This window comes from Myodes glareolus, chromosome 5 (assembly GCF_982192425.1).
Source record: "Myodes glareolus chromosome 5, mMyoGla1.1, whole genome shotgun sequence".
NCBI lineage: Eukaryota > Metazoa > Chordata > Mammalia > Rodentia > Cricetidae > Myodes > Myodes glareolus.
Genome location: NC_142030.1, coordinates 21147894 through 21164995, shown reverse-complemented (window position 1 = coordinate 21164995; position 17102 = coordinate 21147894). Strand labels below are relative to the sequence as shown.

General features: G+C 39.6%; 1 protein-coding gene across 1 annotated transcript in view; it reads right to left on the bottom strand.

The window, feature by feature from the left end:
* The window catches only part of LOC125409701 (pyrin and HIN domain-containing protein 1-like), a 40124-nt gene extending 30716 nt beyond the window's left edge, over window positions 1-9408 (bottom strand). Inside the window, 5 exon segments of the mRNA XM_048448839.3 lie at window positions 869-1027; window positions 2201-2337; window positions 3650-3934; window positions 5764-6107; window positions 9097-9408. Coding sequence (XP_048304796.3) covers window positions 869-1027; window positions 2201-2337; window positions 3650-3914 — 561 coding nt within the window. The 5' untranslated portion in view covers window positions 3915-3934; window positions 5764-6107; window positions 9097-9408.
* Between the last annotated feature and the right edge of the window lie 7694 nt (window positions 9409-17102).

Sequence of the window (17102 nt, the reverse complement as noted above, 5' to 3'; positions counted from 1 at the left end):
ACTGAGAACAAGTGCACAGGACTTAAGGAGCAACTATCATACACTTCCTTTAGAAATGAAGGAAGTTTAGTTACAGGTGTCTTTAATATTCTCTGCTGGTCCAGAAAAGACTAGAAACAGTTGAAAAATCATACCCACACAGGATTATCTTTATAAACTATCCATGGATTGTTTCAGATAATAAAATCATTTACATAGAAATTTGTTGCTTGATTGTCAGTTCAACATATATTAAATATTACGTTAAATATTTTAAAAACTGTTTTCTTCCCTTGTGTATGAATGCAAGAATGTTTGCATGTGTGTGAGCCGAGGAGAGTGGAAGACACCCTGTGGTGCCAGTCTTTGCTTTACACCTGTCTGAGACAGGTTTTTTCCTGGTCACAGCTGATTTTACTTGTTAGTTTTTGTTGACTTGACACAAAGTAGAATTGCCAGAAAGAGGGAATTGAGAAATTTTCTCCATTAGATTGCCTCTGGAGCCTTTTGTAGGACAAATTTTTTGTTGTTGTTGTTATTGCTAATGATTGATGAGGGAAGGCCTGGTTCTCTGTGGGTGGTGCCACTTCAGGCAGATGTTCTTGTATTATATGGGAAAACAAGCTGAGCAAGTCAGGAAGAACAAGTTAGTAAGCAGTGTTCTTTCATGGTCTCTTCTCAAGTCCTTCCTTCGGGTTCCCACCTTGAGTTCCTGACTTGGCTTCCCTCAAGGATGGAAGCTTCAGCCAAAATGCTCCCTTTCCTTCTCAAGTTGCTTTCATTCAGAACGTTTCATCCCAGCAACAGAAAGAAGGTTAGGATAGGGATGAATGAGCTACTTGAAAGTTGTAGCAATCTCCATCGTTATATTGTGAAAACAGAAAATTACCTTGGCTGGTATTGCTGGAAACACTCCAGGGGCCTGGGCACTGCTGGATGCTGAGGTTAGAGTCACTTGAAGGGTTTGGACCCCGCAAGATGATGTTTCTGGAGATACTTGAGTGGCTTGATCCCTCTTAGAAGCAGTTGCTGGAACTAATTGGGAAGCCTGGACAATATGGGAGGAATGGATGGCACCAGAGGGGTCAGGAGGCTGTTAGAGGCTATTGCTGCAGACACCTAAGGAGTCTGTCAAACATGTGAAATGGTTTGGGAGGCCCCTGAGACATTTGTAACAGTTCAGTATTTCTGGAGGCATCCATTTAAAGTCTTTTAACTGACATCTAGCAACTCTAGTTATATTAAACTACTGCATTTAGTCTATTGAGATCAAAATGATTTCAAATGGTATATCCTCTCAAGAAAAAAAGATTTATTTTAACTGAGGCTTAGACATAAGCATTTGATAATATACTGAGTGTTTAATCATATGACAGAACTGTCATCTTAATATTTTGTGGCTTTGTATCCTCTTCTCTAAGTGATCAACTTCTTTCTCTCTTGATAACCATTGATTTTTTCTTTTCCTTTTTTTGTTGGAAACTATACCCAAGTTTTGTGCATGCTAAGCTGTTCTCTCCTTTCCTATTGAGCTTTATTCTGAACCCACAGTCATGATTTTCAGTGTTAAATGAAGCACAGTAACTTTAACACCAAGAGAAATAACATATCATCTTCGAGAACAACATCCTCTGGACAGCAAATCAGGTCAAATTGCCTCATACAGGAACAAGCATTTCATTTACGTCACTTTTCTGTACATCTCTGTGGTGTAAGAAGAGCAGGTCTACATTTAGAAAGCCTGAGCTGAGGTTTGACATCATTTCAGAGGCTTTGAAATGTTGTGTCCTTTGACTGACCACTATTTCAGCAAGAAGAACAGTGATGTAACCTGCTTTATATTCCTTTACTGTGCCTGTTTGGGTGGATGTACCACTGAGGCCATGTGGAGGTCAGAAGACATTTCATGGGGCTTAGTTCTCTTGCTCTAACATGTGGGGTCTGGGAATTTAACACAAGCCATCAGTCAGACAGTAAGCACCTTGCCATGCTGAGCCATCTCATTTGCCTGTGATACAATTTTTTTTTTTATTCCCATCACAGAGAATTACGTGATAGGAGTTAAAGAATGCAGTAGTCCTGACCAGTAAGCCTCAAACTGGTTACTCTCAACCTCCATTTTTACTAGATCCTATGATGAGATAGACAAAGAAATGTCCACACAATGGTAAAAAGGGGAGCAACCTTGGCAGATTTTCCTCTGGAAGCTTAGCCAACATACCTGTGAGTTCCGTGTACTCCTGCCTGATCCTGGTTTTGAATCTTCATGTATGGTGGATGTAGGTTGAGAAGTACTGGGTTCATCTCGCCTGTGTCTTTTTGCCTCCATTATGCTTTTCTCTGTCTGTTTCCTTTTAGCTGAAGCAGGAGAGAACACGCAGTAAACTCAGGGATGCTGGTCTGCGACAGCTGGAGTTCACGCAGTACTGTTTGCTCTCCGCTCCTGCTTAGCTTACTGTGCTTGCTTTCTACCTCTGCTTTGGAAGCTTGAAGGGGCCCCAGGGTGCCCCCACAGGACTGTCTCAGGTCCGGTTCTCTCTAGGTGCAATGGACACAATCTTTCCATCCTGGGGACTCCTGCGTCCATCTGCCAAGTCCTACCCCAACCCTCTTATCCTACAGTCTGTTTTTAATTAATTTAAAGTTTAGGTCGGGGGAGATGGTTCGTTGGGTAAAGCCCTTGCCCTTCAAGCATGGAGACCCAAATTCAGCTGTCTGGTGGCAACTTAGAATCCCAGGCTGAGTGGACTGATGTAGACATATTCTAGCTTGTCATTTAGCTGACAATGAGAGCCTTGTGTTCAATAAGAGACCCTTCCTTAAAAACAGGATAGAGAGCAAAGACTCAGTGTTGACCTCTGGCCTCTAAATGCTTGTGTAATGATAATCTCTGACAAACCATCTTCTGTAGGCGATCACTCTGTATTAGAGAACCATTGAAAGAAATGATCTGATTTGTAGCATGACAAAATGTTTATATTTGCTTTGACTTTCTATGTTTTGTTTCTGTTTGGTTTTATCTATTAATTTGTTGTTTGTGTTTTTGTTTTGATACAGAGTCTAGCTATACAGACCAGACTGGTCTTAAACTCACTATCTTCCTGTTTCAGCCTCCTGATCACTAGGATCATAAATGGGAGTCTCTAAGCAAAAATTAGTCATTTCTTTTTCTTTCTTTTTTTTTTTCCTTTTAAGCCTGATGACTTTATAAAATAGAACTACTTCCTATCTCTGGGAGGTAGACATTCACTTAATTATTGAGTATGTTTTTATTTGTTTGTTTTGTTTATTTTCTTTTTTGAATAGATAATGTTGAGTATCTTAATGGAGCATTAGTACTAATTGATTTAAATATTTTTAAAAAATATTGCTATCTTTATTTTATAGTTTTCTCATCTTTATACAGTAGTAGAAGGTCTTGTCTCTTTCAAGACTCTGCATTTTTATTTACCCTAATGCCCTCAAAGATATTCAACCCCCCCAAACAGAATTCTTTGTCAGAATGAAGTTTTATAAGTTATTAATATGTTTGTCATCTGAGATGTTGTCATACTATAGACCCTGAGTCACACACTGTGAAAGACCATGTCAGTTATGATCACTACATAGAGGTAGCATGCTGTTGGAGAAGTTGAAGAAAGGATGGGCATCCAGGATACTCCCATATTACCTTTTGCCTTCTTTCTTTTGAGTTCATCAGCAAGGTCTTCAAGTTCTGGAATCTCTTTGTACAGTTCTATCAGTATGTCTATTCCAGCATCGTTTGGGAACTTGTCCTCCATCAAGTCAGCAATCTTAACTCTGTCATAACCATACTGCGCTTTTCTATTTAGTTTTAGTTCTTTGCTCAACAAGGACTTAACTGTTTTAAAATCATCGTCACTGATACCCTTTAGTCCTGACAGCAGAACAATTTTCTTGTAGTCATTCACCATTTCTCAAACTGCGGGTGAACCTAAATGAGAAGAAGAGTATAGAGAATTACACACATTCACAGACAGTTTCAAAGCCAAGATACTCCTAGGTGAGGGAATGACCAGTGCCACAGTGGCCATAGTTGCATTTATGAAAAATAGAGTTAATTGCCAGATGTGCCACTTTGCAAAATGTGTGTCGACCTAATCTGATGAAAACAAGTCTAGAAAATTCTTCCCTGTTAATAACAGTTTCTGACCCAGGTCTGCCTTGGTTTTTGATGGATGAAAGTGGAAATAAAAAATTGCCACAGCATTTAGAGTATGGGTTATGAGTGTTGTCTTAGGGTTTCTGTTGCTGTGAAGAGACACTATGACCATGACAACTCTTATAAAGGAAGCCATTTAATTGGGGCTTGCTTAAAGTTTCAGAGGTTCATCCATCATCATAGTGAGAATCATGACAGCATTCGGGAAGGCATAGTGCTAGAGAAACGGCGGAAAGTTCTGCATCTTGATCCACAGGCATCAGGGAAACACAGCCACTGTACCTGGTTGCTTGGTCTTTTGAAACCTCAAAGCCTACCCCCAGTGACACAACAAGGCCCCACATCTCTTCCAACAAGGCCACACCTTTTCTAATCCTGGTGACCAGATATCCAAATCTATGAGCCTATGGGGACCATTCTCATTTACACCACCAGAAGTGCTGAAATTCTAAATCTCCTTTCTAATATTCACTGATGTTGTAACCTATCTCTGGATATCTGCCAGTGGATTCCTGACTCTTCTCACACTCTTGGCTGAAGTGCCTTATGTGAAAAGGGGCTGCATCTTCTTAACTGTATGCATGACTATTGGTCAGCTACAACACAATGGCCCTGACACTTGATCACTTGGCTCTAAACATCTCTCACTGGCATTCTGTTTCTCATGGTGTTGAATGCTGGTCTCAAGGTCCTCTGTGCCCATATGACTGTTACTGTGCTGAACATATACATACTTTCTAGAGTCAGGCCAGAGAATTTATTGAGTAAGATTATGTCAATAGTTACTTGTTTCTCTTCACTTAGGTTTTGACATCAAGAGTCAGATTTATTTGTTCATTGAGTCTGTTTTCTGCTTATAAGCCATGATTATGTTCAGTTTAAATCTTCCAACAGTTTCTCAATTTGTTAAATAACAAAAAAACCCTTGTCCCTTAAAATACCATGGGAGGCCTTCAATGATTGTCTTTGTATTCATTTTTTTATACCTAGTATGGGATGCTGTAAGGTTACCATCTTCTGCCACCTTTCCTGCTTTGGGATGTAGCTAATTAGAGTCTCATTGTAATTCTCACATTTCTTCCTGTCTGCCTCCCCATGGTAACTTTTAAGAAGAAAAAAAAGAGACTTTTCTCCTGGAAACTTCCAAAATGCCTGAAAAAAACTGTCTCATGATTTTGGACCTGATTGTGTATTTCCTTGGTGACTCAGTATATGGATGGATTCCAAGTTAGCTTAAATCATTTGGTTAGAAATTATTTGGGTTAGGAATTATGTTTAATTATGGGTTTAATTATGGGTCTTTTGTGTTAAGAATTATGTTTTGTTTATCTTTTGTATAATGGGAATGTTACATTTCCGAGTCTATTCACTGCTTTCCTTTTGAGAAGAGTTAAGCACCATCTAGTTGAAAAGGCAAATAAAGAGAAGGAAAATCCGTCTAGTGACACATGACAGTTAAGATGATTAAAGATATCAAAGAAAGTGAGCACTCTGTAAACCCTCAGACATGAAGACTACTGTTTTAGGGGTTCTATTGCTGTGCTCAAACAATGACCAAAAACAACCTCATGAGGAAGGGGTTACAGCCTCCAGATTCTTACCTTAAAATCCTGCCCTAATTTCACTTAATGATAGAGTGTGGTGCAGAAGTTAAGCCAAAGTAAGCTCTTTCCTTCTTAGCTCATAGAAGAGTGCTGCTTACAGACTTATTCCTCATGACTTGTTCAGCCTGGTTTGATATAGAACCCAGGAAGTACCAGCCCACGGATGGCACTGTTGACAATGAATTGGGCCCTCCACATCAATCACCAGTCAAGAAAATACTCTACAGGCATACTCAAGGGCCAGCCTAATAGGGTCATTTTCTCAGTTAAGGTCCTGTTTTACAAAAACGACTTTAGTTTGTGTCAAGCTGACTTGAAACTAGTCATCACAGCTAGATCACCTGTAAAGATTCAAGGACAAGATTAGAATTCACTATCAACAGCAATTTACCTTAAGCAATAGTGTATGGACTTTATATACACTGTTTCATTATGTCATAAACCAAAAGGTTTTAGAAGTGTTAACTTTTAAGGTGGGTGGTGGTGGCACACACCTTTAATTCCAGCACACAGGAGGCAGAGGCAGGTGGATCTCTGTGAGTTCAAGGCCAGTCAGCTCTACAGAGTAAGTTCCTAAGTTCCAGGACAGTCAAGGTTACACAGAGAAACACCATCTAGAAAAATAAACAAAACAACAACACCAAAAAACCCAAAAAGTATGACATTTTAATTTGTTTAATGATTTGTGAAAAAACACATCATCTCCAAAAGATAATGATATGTGATACGGGAGGAATGAGTACTTTGTATTCTTTGTGTGCAGTCCACTTACATGTGAACCGTAATGCTTTGTTGTTGAAACACTACCTTGATTTGGTGGTACTGATCCCAATCTCAATGGAGTTTCCAGTAATAGAGTATTTGGGAAAAATGCATTAATATCCGTCTGTAGATATCATACACTGGATGGGAAAATGCATCCAGAAAAATACAGAAAATACAGTCCCACTGGCATAAGGAGATGCTTTCAACTTGCCATGAATTAAAAACAAAAAAGAAAAAAGAACTGCTGTTAGTGTCTTAACCTAGATAAAATGAAAAATAAGACATTCTCAAAGTAGATTGTCTGATACTATAAACCTTAGTAGTTTTAAAAGTCAGAAACATAGAAAAGATATTAGAATTAATTATGAGAAAGCAATAAGCAAAGTTGAACAGAATCACAGGCTTTGCTGGTCTTGCCTCTGCCTCACAAGCGAAACTCTGATCAAAGGGAGGAGAAACAGGAAGGATATATGGCTGGTGGCGGGGGTTGGGGGAGCTGAGGCAAAGGATGTAATGGTTCACTAATGGTTTCATCTTAATCTGTAAAGCGTAATTTCTAAAGAAAGAGTAAGCAGAGAATACAGACATGTCAGAAATGAAATAACAATAGCAAGAGCAAGGAAAGAAAAAACAAAGAAGGTATTAATTATCATCCTGAATATAAATGCCATAGTCAGTTAAGTAAAAGCTTTTGTTAACTTTTATTTAAGATTTGTAGCTATTGTTAAGCTAATGATAATCAAGTTATGATCTGTAGAATGACAAAGGGTAGTTATAGAGTAAAGGACTAGAGCTGTGGTTCTCAGTCTTCCTAGTGTTGTGACCCTTTAATACAGTTCCTCATGTGGTGACCCACAATCTTAAAGTTATTTTCATTGCTGCTTCATAACTGCAATCTTGCTACCGTTATGAATTATAATGTATATATCTGGTATGCAGGATATCTGTGAAACCCCTACAGGGGTCCTAACCCACAGGTTGAGAAACTCTGGACTACAGTGAAGAGATAGCTCTCCTTAGGAAAGGGCAATAGATTAGATAATTATGGGTGAATGGAGGATGGAGTGGAGGGGGGAGGGGATGAGTTGTGCAAGGGAATGTGGGGAAAGACACCTAAAATTAAGGGCCATTTGATTGATAGTGTGAAAACCTAAGGGAGTAGAAACATATATGTATATCAGTCTCTCCAGGGCAGGTCTCACATTCAGGAATAGTTGTCCACCATATAATGAGCTCTACAGTTTTTTGTTTGTTTTTTTTTGTTTTGTTTTGTTTTTATGCATATGTTTTTATTTGGTTACAGTTTGGTGGTTTGTTTTTTTTTTTAGGTGTTCTATTTTGTTTTCTTGGTTTTAGGGATTTTGTTGTTATATTAGTTTTTGTTTTTTGAGAAAGAACTTACTCAGTTGGGGGTTAGGGATGGGGAGAGGACCTGGAAAGGTTAGGGGAGGGAAAAAATGATCAAAATATATTTAAATCTAAAATTGTTTTAAATAATATATGAGGAAAAAAGATATATAGCTATAACTGTTAATAAATATTCAGTGGAGTGGAAAATTTAAACCACATCACTTTATATTTTAACAGAAGAAAAGCCAATTTCATCCTTATTAGATTTAGACTAGTATCAAATACCACAAAATGAGAATATTTTACTTCCTAGAAATAAATAATTTATATAATATTAATACTATAGACCAGAATTTCATGGTAGATTTAGCAATATATTTCTCAACTGCTAAATGTTAAAAAAAAAAACATAGGGAAAGCTTGTGCAGTGATTTAGAAAGCTTAGCGACATAATTGATAAACTTAGCAAGATGCCCAATATTCCTATAATTTTGAAATCAACATTTAAGAGCTTCTATTCAAGTACACATGAGGTACTCTGCCATGGTTTATTGATTCTTCAAAATATTCTGTAAGTCACCCTCTTACATCCTACCATCAGAAAGCGAAAAGAAAAACAAAACAGCCAAATCAAGTATCTCAAGTTGACACAAACTAACAAAGACTGAATACCATCTTTATCATATAGAAGAGACTCTAGAATATGCTTATGAGATTGTTAAAACAGTGTGTGTTTACATATCATGAATCTGACCATCTTTCCACTGCACATGCCTGTTGGTTGTCATGCCATATAGGGCTGAGATACTAGAAAATTCCATTCCATGTCCAAAGTTGTTTTTTAACTCATGGTAATTTTTCTTGTCACTATCTTAACTTTGCCCCAGTCAGTCACCACAGTCAGCAGCTAACCATGGACTCTCGATCCAAGTTAACTAACACCTTCCCCTTGCCCACTTGCTCAGGCTTACACTTAGGAAGTTTATTAAATGATGTGAAACATGCAAAATGCATTTTTCTTGGCTCATTCCTCTGAGGTGGAGGAATAAATATGTCTGCCATCTTCCTGAGTGAACCCTCCAAATCCAGCTACTCTAGGTTCATTGCTGACTGGAGCTACCTCCCCTTCCCAAGAAGAACCAGCAAGGTTTTCCCCTGTGTTCTTGTAATTTTCACAGAAGTAACGCATGTCTAGAGAAAGCAGGCAGAACTCACGTTGCTGGAAGTTTCTTCAGAGGTGTCAGGATTCTGAGCTCTTCTACAGGGTAGGATGCAAGGTTTCTCCTCACCTATTCTTTCTCTTCCTCTCTGTAGAGTGTGTCGGAGGGGCAGTTGGTGTGTGTGTGTTTGTGTGTGTGTGCTTGCATGTGTGTGCGTGTGTGTGCGTGTGTGCATGTGCATTTGAGAAGCTACGCTAAAACATCACTTGACACTGGAGAATGCAATCTACAGAAATTCAAGGTTAGACTACTTCTTGGTCTGAGCCTTCCTGAGTGAGTCAAGCCGTGTTGTTTTGTATGTAGAGAAGAAGAAACCACATACCTCCACCCAGCAGCGTTCATAGCTTTCGATTTCCTCAGATTCTGAAACTCAACAGTTTCTTTCCTGTATCTTTTTTAGTTACCATGAAAAGCTAGAGACTGTTACACTTCACTGTTGTTTTTGTTGTATTTATTTCTTACAAATCTTGTAGGTCCAAGATTTATTCCTTTGCATGAGATGAAACCTCAAAAGGAAAAGCTGACTCACCAGGACACTTCTTTCTTTCCTGCTCAGGATGAGCCTGCAGTAGGAGCAGAACTTGGCCATGTCTGTTGTCAGCTGCACTTGAATGTGTTTGAAAGAAAACCTGAGGTAAAATCACTTTTGGCATTAGCGCACCATGCAGCAGTTTCTCCTTTCTTAATTCCCAAGTATTGAAGGTCCCAGACTATAATGTTGCTATGAATATACCACCTGAAACTCCAATCAAGAAAAAGCACTGTGGCATCAGCCTTCCTCTTGCCTGTAATGTAGGTGGCCCTTTTCAGTGATAAAGGTAATCACTATGGGAAAACGACTTCCTTCTGGTCAAAAGAATCTGATTTCCACCTCTAGTCCTTGGTGGAGACGGATAGTCTAATTAGTTCTGAAGTTTAGAGCACTACATACTATTGCTGCCATTCTTAAAATTCATCTGGGTCTTCAATCTTCAGCTGGGAGAATGGTTTTCAGGCCGAGCTGAAAAGAAGCTAAGGAGATGGCAGGAGTAATTATCTCCTAAATGAAATAACAAACTTGCACTTCCTAGACGTCCCTTCACTCACAAACCACTTACAGAGCTTGTCCCACATAACACTACTGAACTGACTCACTGCTCCAAGTTCGAACATTAAAAATCACACATTTCCCTTTTCTTGCTTTCTATTTTTTTTCTTTCTGATACTGTCTCGTTACCTAACCAGGTTTACTTGAATATGTGGGAGTTCTTGTTTTCTCTGAAGCCTGCCCTCCCCTACTGCCATGTTGCTGCTCGCTGGCTTCCACTACCAAGCATGCTTACATGGACCTTAACACAGAAAGGCATGGCTCTCGCTCTTAATCTTGCCACTGCAGGCATTTACAGAGATTACACCTTGTATGCCTTATTATTTTTCTTTAGAAGTGTAAGAGAATTGTCCTTGAACCACTTTTGGTGTTCATTTCAAAATTCTTTCACTGACATACTTAAGAAATCTAAAGAGAACCCTGAGTTCCATGGTAGCAACAATATACACTGAGGAATAAAAACACAAATATGAAGAAGGCAATTTGACAACAGGCTGTTTACAACAATAACAACAGCAAAATCAACAGCAGTAGGTCTTGCCTTTCCAGGGCCTATCACCTCTCCAGCCATGGACGGCATTTTGAACGCGTATACTGTACCAGACATGGATACCTTCCTGTGTTCCAGAACTCAGATACGTCCAGAAAGCTATTGCTTAGCCCTTTAACATTTGTGCCACTATTATACTGGTGATTCTAGCCTATGAATAATGAAAAAAGTGCAGTAGTTCTGCTGGCCTTTCCTACTACTTGGAGCAGAATAATGACAAAGCATAGGCTAGGGCTGGAGAGCAGAGTGTGTCTTCATGTAGACATTAGGGTGACACCAACCAGGTCTTATCTACTACATACAGGTAGATTTGGTACTGTTATTCCATCTTCATGACATACTATGCAGGGAATATGTGAGTAGATAAAAATCCATATTTATTGTACTTACTTGTCTCTGCACATAACTATTATGAACAAGACATAGTATCTTTGTCTACTTTGTGTTTTCATACTCTAAATTCATAGACAGAATGGTTTACAAGTAAAAGATATTGATTCTTGTAGCCTTGGATGTTGGGAAACAATTTGATGATGCTTTCTTGCTGTATACATGTCAACAATGTTTGGGGGCTGGTTAAGACATTTCTCAAGTTGTTGGCATCTTAACTAATTGAAACATAAGCTCACGTAAATTGCAAAGAGCAGGAAAACCTTAGTCAAAGCCAAGCAACAGCACAGATGGGAAAGCAACATATTGTCAGGAGGAATGAGAGGCTGTATTTGGGAAGATGCTCAAGTGATCAAATTTTTGTTTGGGGATTACTTAAAGGTAATATAAAGTATTTTCAATTAAAAGTAACTACAGGTAACTTTAAAGTATTTTAAAAATAATTAAAAAAAAAGATGTAATGAAGTCAACAGAAAGCTGTGGGGGGGGGGTTGTGTTACCTGAAGAGTTGGAGGCAGGAAAGTGTTAGGTGGAAGTGATGTGAACACAGTAGTCATACAGAATCCACAAAACAATAAAAAAGAATAAGTAAAGGGTGGCGTGTCTTAACATTAAGAGCTGACTTATGTGCCTTGTTTTTCTAAGTATTTATATGACTTTTTCTGTACTTAGATCTTTATGAACATCCTTTCCGTCGTGTCCAGGTTTTCAGAAGAAGGACTTTTGCGAAGCTCCCATAACCGAATCAGAATTGAGGTGTCTTGTATGAGCCCTGATGACCCTGAAGAAAAAAAATAATGAATTTGTATAAGTTGTGAAATAGTTATCCACAAACATCTGTCTTTATCTGTATTGACTGCCAGCATGACTCATTCACGTCTCTCTTCTCATTCTTGCCTCACCTTGGATTTTACCCAGGGAATCAGCTCTCTTCCTTTGCTGTGAACTATGGAAGTAACTGTTCACTCCTCCCCAGCTTGAGGACAGCTGGCGGGGCAGGGTATGCTGTCACTGAGCCACAGGACAGAGGAAAGGGCTACAGTCCCTAAGACAAGGGTTGAGTGGCAGGTTCTCATTGGGCTGGAGGGTGGGAGGAAAGTACAGAAAGCATGTCTGTGTGAGGAATGTTTGAATGATGGTTCTGAGAACTAGGGAGATGCAACTTATTTGAGAAATGAAAGACGTCATTAGGAGCATATATTCTTGCTATTTATTGCTGGTATAGTACAGATCAAAAAAATAAAGTCAGATGACATTAGATTATCTTCAAAATAAATGAAGTAATCATAAAGTTTTGAAGATAATAAAATAATTTAGGAGATGGAAAGATGGCTCAGGGCTTAAGAGGGCTGACTGCTCTTCCAGCGGTCCTGGGTTCAAGTCCCAGTACCCACATGGAAGCTCACAACTGTAACTCCAGGATCCAACATCCTCACACCGACATACATACAGGCAAAACACCAATACAATAAGAATAAATTAAAAAATAAGAGCTGGCCTTGAAATAAAAGATTTAAAAATTTTAACTGCATTATTAGTTGATTGAATGGCAGATGAAAGTGCATTATGTAACTTTTAAAGCATCTGGAAAAGAAAGATACATGTCATGTGATTAAATCTTATAGGAAAATGCTGTTCTGCATTATGTGCAACAAAAGGCAAAATTAAAAAGGAATATATACTGCAGTGTGACATATGAGAATGATTTCAGATAGTTAAAGCTTGTTTTTAGATTTTTTTCGTATGTGGATATTTTCCTACATTATAAAAAATGGTGTTATCAGCTCAATTCAAAATAAATAATAATAACTGGTGGTTGATTCTGATTGGCCATGTGTTTTTATATTCCTTTTGCTCTAACATAACACTTTGTTTATATATGTAAGAAAAAAATAGAAATGACAGCCAAAATAAAACAAAGATAAATGAATGACTAATTGTATTCTAGATAAAACAGAGTTGGCTAGGTGCTCAATGAATCATAGATTTTAGTACATGAGTATTAAAATGAACTTAGGGCATGCTCTCAAAATATATATTTAATCAAAATTAGTGATTTAGGTAAATAAAAGGATGTACATCATCCAGTCAATCATCACCCTGTATGGTGTTACTGGAAGCACTTGTGAGTCCTGGAGACAACGGGAAGATGCTAGAGGCACTGAAAGAGCCTGGGAATGGCAGGAGGGTAAGTTAAAGGTGCCCTGAAAGAACGGACTATACAGTCAGAGTGCATTGGAATGGGGATGTAGATCAATTGGTGGAGTTCCCGAGAAGCATTCACAAAACCCAGTCAAGACTCATTCACCCATCTGACTAGACGCAAGTCTTTTATTTTTATTTTTTTTAAGTTTATTAATTTATAAAAGTTTCAATTTCAGCCCCTCCTCCCAACACCCTCCCACTCCCCCCACTCCCTCTCCTCCTCCCTCTCCATCCCTAAGAGCAGTCAGGGTTTCCTGCCCTGTGGGAAGTTCAAGTTCCTCCCCTCTCCCTCCAGGTCCAGGAAGGTGAGCCTCCAAACAGACTGGATCCCAAAAATCCAGTATATGCAGAGGAAACAAGTCCCAGTGTCATTGTCAATGGCTTTTCAGAAAGACCCCTTGCCAGCCACATTTGGAGAAACTGGCCCCATTCAGAGAATCTGGTTGGATCACATGCTCATTCAGACCCAGTCCAACTGGCCTTGGTGAACTCTCATTAGATCAGTCCCCTTGCATCCGTGGGTGAACGCACTCCTCATGGTTCTGCCTTTCTTGTTCATATTCTCCCTCCTTCTGCTCCTCATTTAGACCTTGGGGGCTCAGTCCAGTGCTCCAATGTGGATCTCTGTCTCTATCTCCATCCATCGCCAGATGAAGGTTCTATGGTGATAAGCAAAATCTTCATCAGTATGGTTATGGGCCAAGGCCGGTTCAGGCACCCTCTCCTCTGTCCAGAGAACAATCTGGGGATCTCTCCTTGGACCTGGGATCCCCCTTTATAATCAAGTCTCTTGTAAACCCTAAAATGACTCCCTTAGTTGAGATATATACTTCCCTGATTCCATATCCATCCTTCCTCCCTCCCCCCATCCCAATCCCCCGAGCTTTCCCCACTCCTCCCCTACTCCCTTCTCTCTAACCCTCTCCCCTTCCAACAACCCTCCCACCCCCCCCCATGCACCCGAGGTTTCCTGGCACTCTTGTCTACTTCCAATCTCCAGGAGGATAACTACATGATTTTCTTCAGGTTCACCTTCTTATTTAGTTTCTCTAGGATCACGAATAAAAGGCTCAAAGACCTTTAATTATGGCTAGAATCCACATATGAGTGAATACATACCATATTCCTCTTTTTGGGTCTGGGTTACCTCAGTCAGTAAAGCGTTTTCTATTTCCATCCATTTGCATGCAAAATTCAAGATGTCATTGTTTTTTACCGCTGAGTAAAACTCTAATGTATATATGTTCCACACCTTTTGTAACCATTCTTCTATTGAGGGCCACCTAGGTTACCAAGCGCTGCTTATTTCAAATAATGTTACTGTAATTGTTAAAAAGAATTGCATGTTTGTCACCTAGAGAGTCCTGATATATGGTTGTCATACAATAAGATAACCATACTTTGCAAATTGTATTCTTCCCTTTATGAATGAAAAAGGACTTAAATACCTTATTTCTGGATATTCCAGCCACAAAGAACAATATATCCTTTTCCCTTCTATGTTTTTGAAGAGAATTTTTACTCTCTATTTTTCTCTGGATGACAGCACATCCTCAGATGCTCATACCATCTATGCTCCAGCTACCCTCGGAATACAAACTACAGTCTACACTTATTTATTAGAATTGTGTTCTCATGTCAGTTCACAGCCATGGGCATCATTTGGCATTTTCACATGCTCTCTTTCACCTGGTCCTTTCTCCACTACCCTCTCCCTCTTCCTGTATTTCTCTGGCTGACTCTCTTCATCCCTCAAACTTCTCCTCACTTCTGCTTTCTTAACACGTGTACATCTCTAATTCTCCCCTTCCTTAAGATCTCTTCCTCCTCTCTCATGTTCCCCTTTCTAGTTTCATGAACTAAACACACACACACACACACACACACACACACACACACACACACAGTCCTGTCATCAATTAAAGTTCAGAGGGCACTTTCATGTCTAGGGTTAAAGAATGAGTTCTGTGTGTGTTACACACCGACTTCAGAAAGCTCTATCATGTACAACTTCAAGTTTGCTATTTGTTTTATTCTTATAAAGAATGTTTCTAGGCTATTATAGTTATACTTTATTAAAACTGTCTCATTCTAATCAAGATAATAAACAAATTAGTTCTAGATACATGTTCTCTAGCACCATAAATCTACAGCAATAACAGAAATAGTTCTTTGATCTTTTATTAGAGATTGATAGAAAGAATGTAGAATCTTAAACTAACATCACCAATCACATCCATGGGAAAATTAAATTGAAATGTCATTTTCTGTAGGCACTCTGTCTTCAGAGTTCATCCCCTGTTGTACTACTGGTGGTGAGGGCATTCTGGGTAAAAGTGCAGCTCGGGTTTTGAGTTAGAAATCACATTAGATAACAGTGATTTAGTTTTTACTCTGACGCCCCCTTCTGTGGAGTTGTACGAGCTCTTGTTCACCACCCCAGTTAATGGCTTCAAAGCTTCAGGTTACAGATAACCACAGGTATCATATCAGGACACAGAAAAAGGTGAAATAAAAAGGAATAAAAAGGTGGGGTTATGACAGGATTTGGTGGCTGTAGGTGTGATGTGACTCATCTACAGCGTCTTTTCTCACCTGGGGCAGGTCACTTTTCATTTGCTCTTACTGTTTAATAGGAAGAAAGCTAACCCTGAATTAATTACAATAAGGTAAATGCTATGATGAAAGAATAGAACCTTGTCTGCTCTTCTCAGAAGTGTGTTTCAGTGAGGAACAGTGTGAGGATCAGCTAGCCTGGCACCTCAGTGTTGATTGGTTGATTGGTTACTGAAGAGACAGGAGTGATGAATTTGAAAACAGGGGAAGAACGTGTGTCTAAACAGCTCCTGGAATGTGTATAAAACAGTGGAGCTAAACTTACAAGTAACAGAAAAAGGGATTGGAAGAAACTGGAGAGTAGGGTTGGACACGCTCTTGTGTCCGTCTCTGCCTGTCTATCCCAGCTTCCCCACTTGGGGCTGAAAAAAGAAAGAATACTGGTGAGGTCAGACACCAACCTAAATGCATCCTTTCTTCAGAGCAAATGCTCTGCTCTACACTGAGATCTTGATACATGCACTTGATAACTTAATGACTGATTTAATTATACAATGAAGTGGGTGGAAAACGGGATCAGCGAGGAACTTTTCAACGGTTATAGTTATTCTGGTGATATGCTTTGGGGCAGCACCAGCATTGGGGAGACGATGGTAGGATCTTCTCTGAGGATCTGCTGGGTAGTGGTGGGGTCTTGCACGGAGTTTGGAAACTGTCCTATTTCGGGGTATTAGTGGCTGAAAGTCTCACAGTCAGCTGCTTCTCCTGGGCAAGCTTCATTTTCTTGGAGCCTCCAGGTGTCCTGAGCCTGTTTCCCTTTTGCTGAAAAATTGCTGTTTGTTGTTTTCTGTCCCACGCTTCCTCTCGCCAGCAAGAACCACGCGGGACACAGGATTCTTCTGCAGAAAAGCTTTATGCCTCTTGGGAGCTAGAGCATAAGCCAGATATGAAGGAAGCCATCTCTTATATATGAAACAGACCCTGCTTTGGGCGTGTCACTCTTGGATTGGTCAACTGTCCATAATCCCAGGTGAATGCCTCGGGAGTAGGCAGGGACAGCAGTGGTGGAAAGTTACCGAACACATGTGCGTTCACCTGGCGGTGAAGACGGATGCCAGCGCCATCTTGATGATGGAGAATGTGGCTGTGGCCTTCTACATCTCCCCCTAAATTTACTTCTTTGCAGAAAGGCAACTCCCTCAGAAGGTAAAGA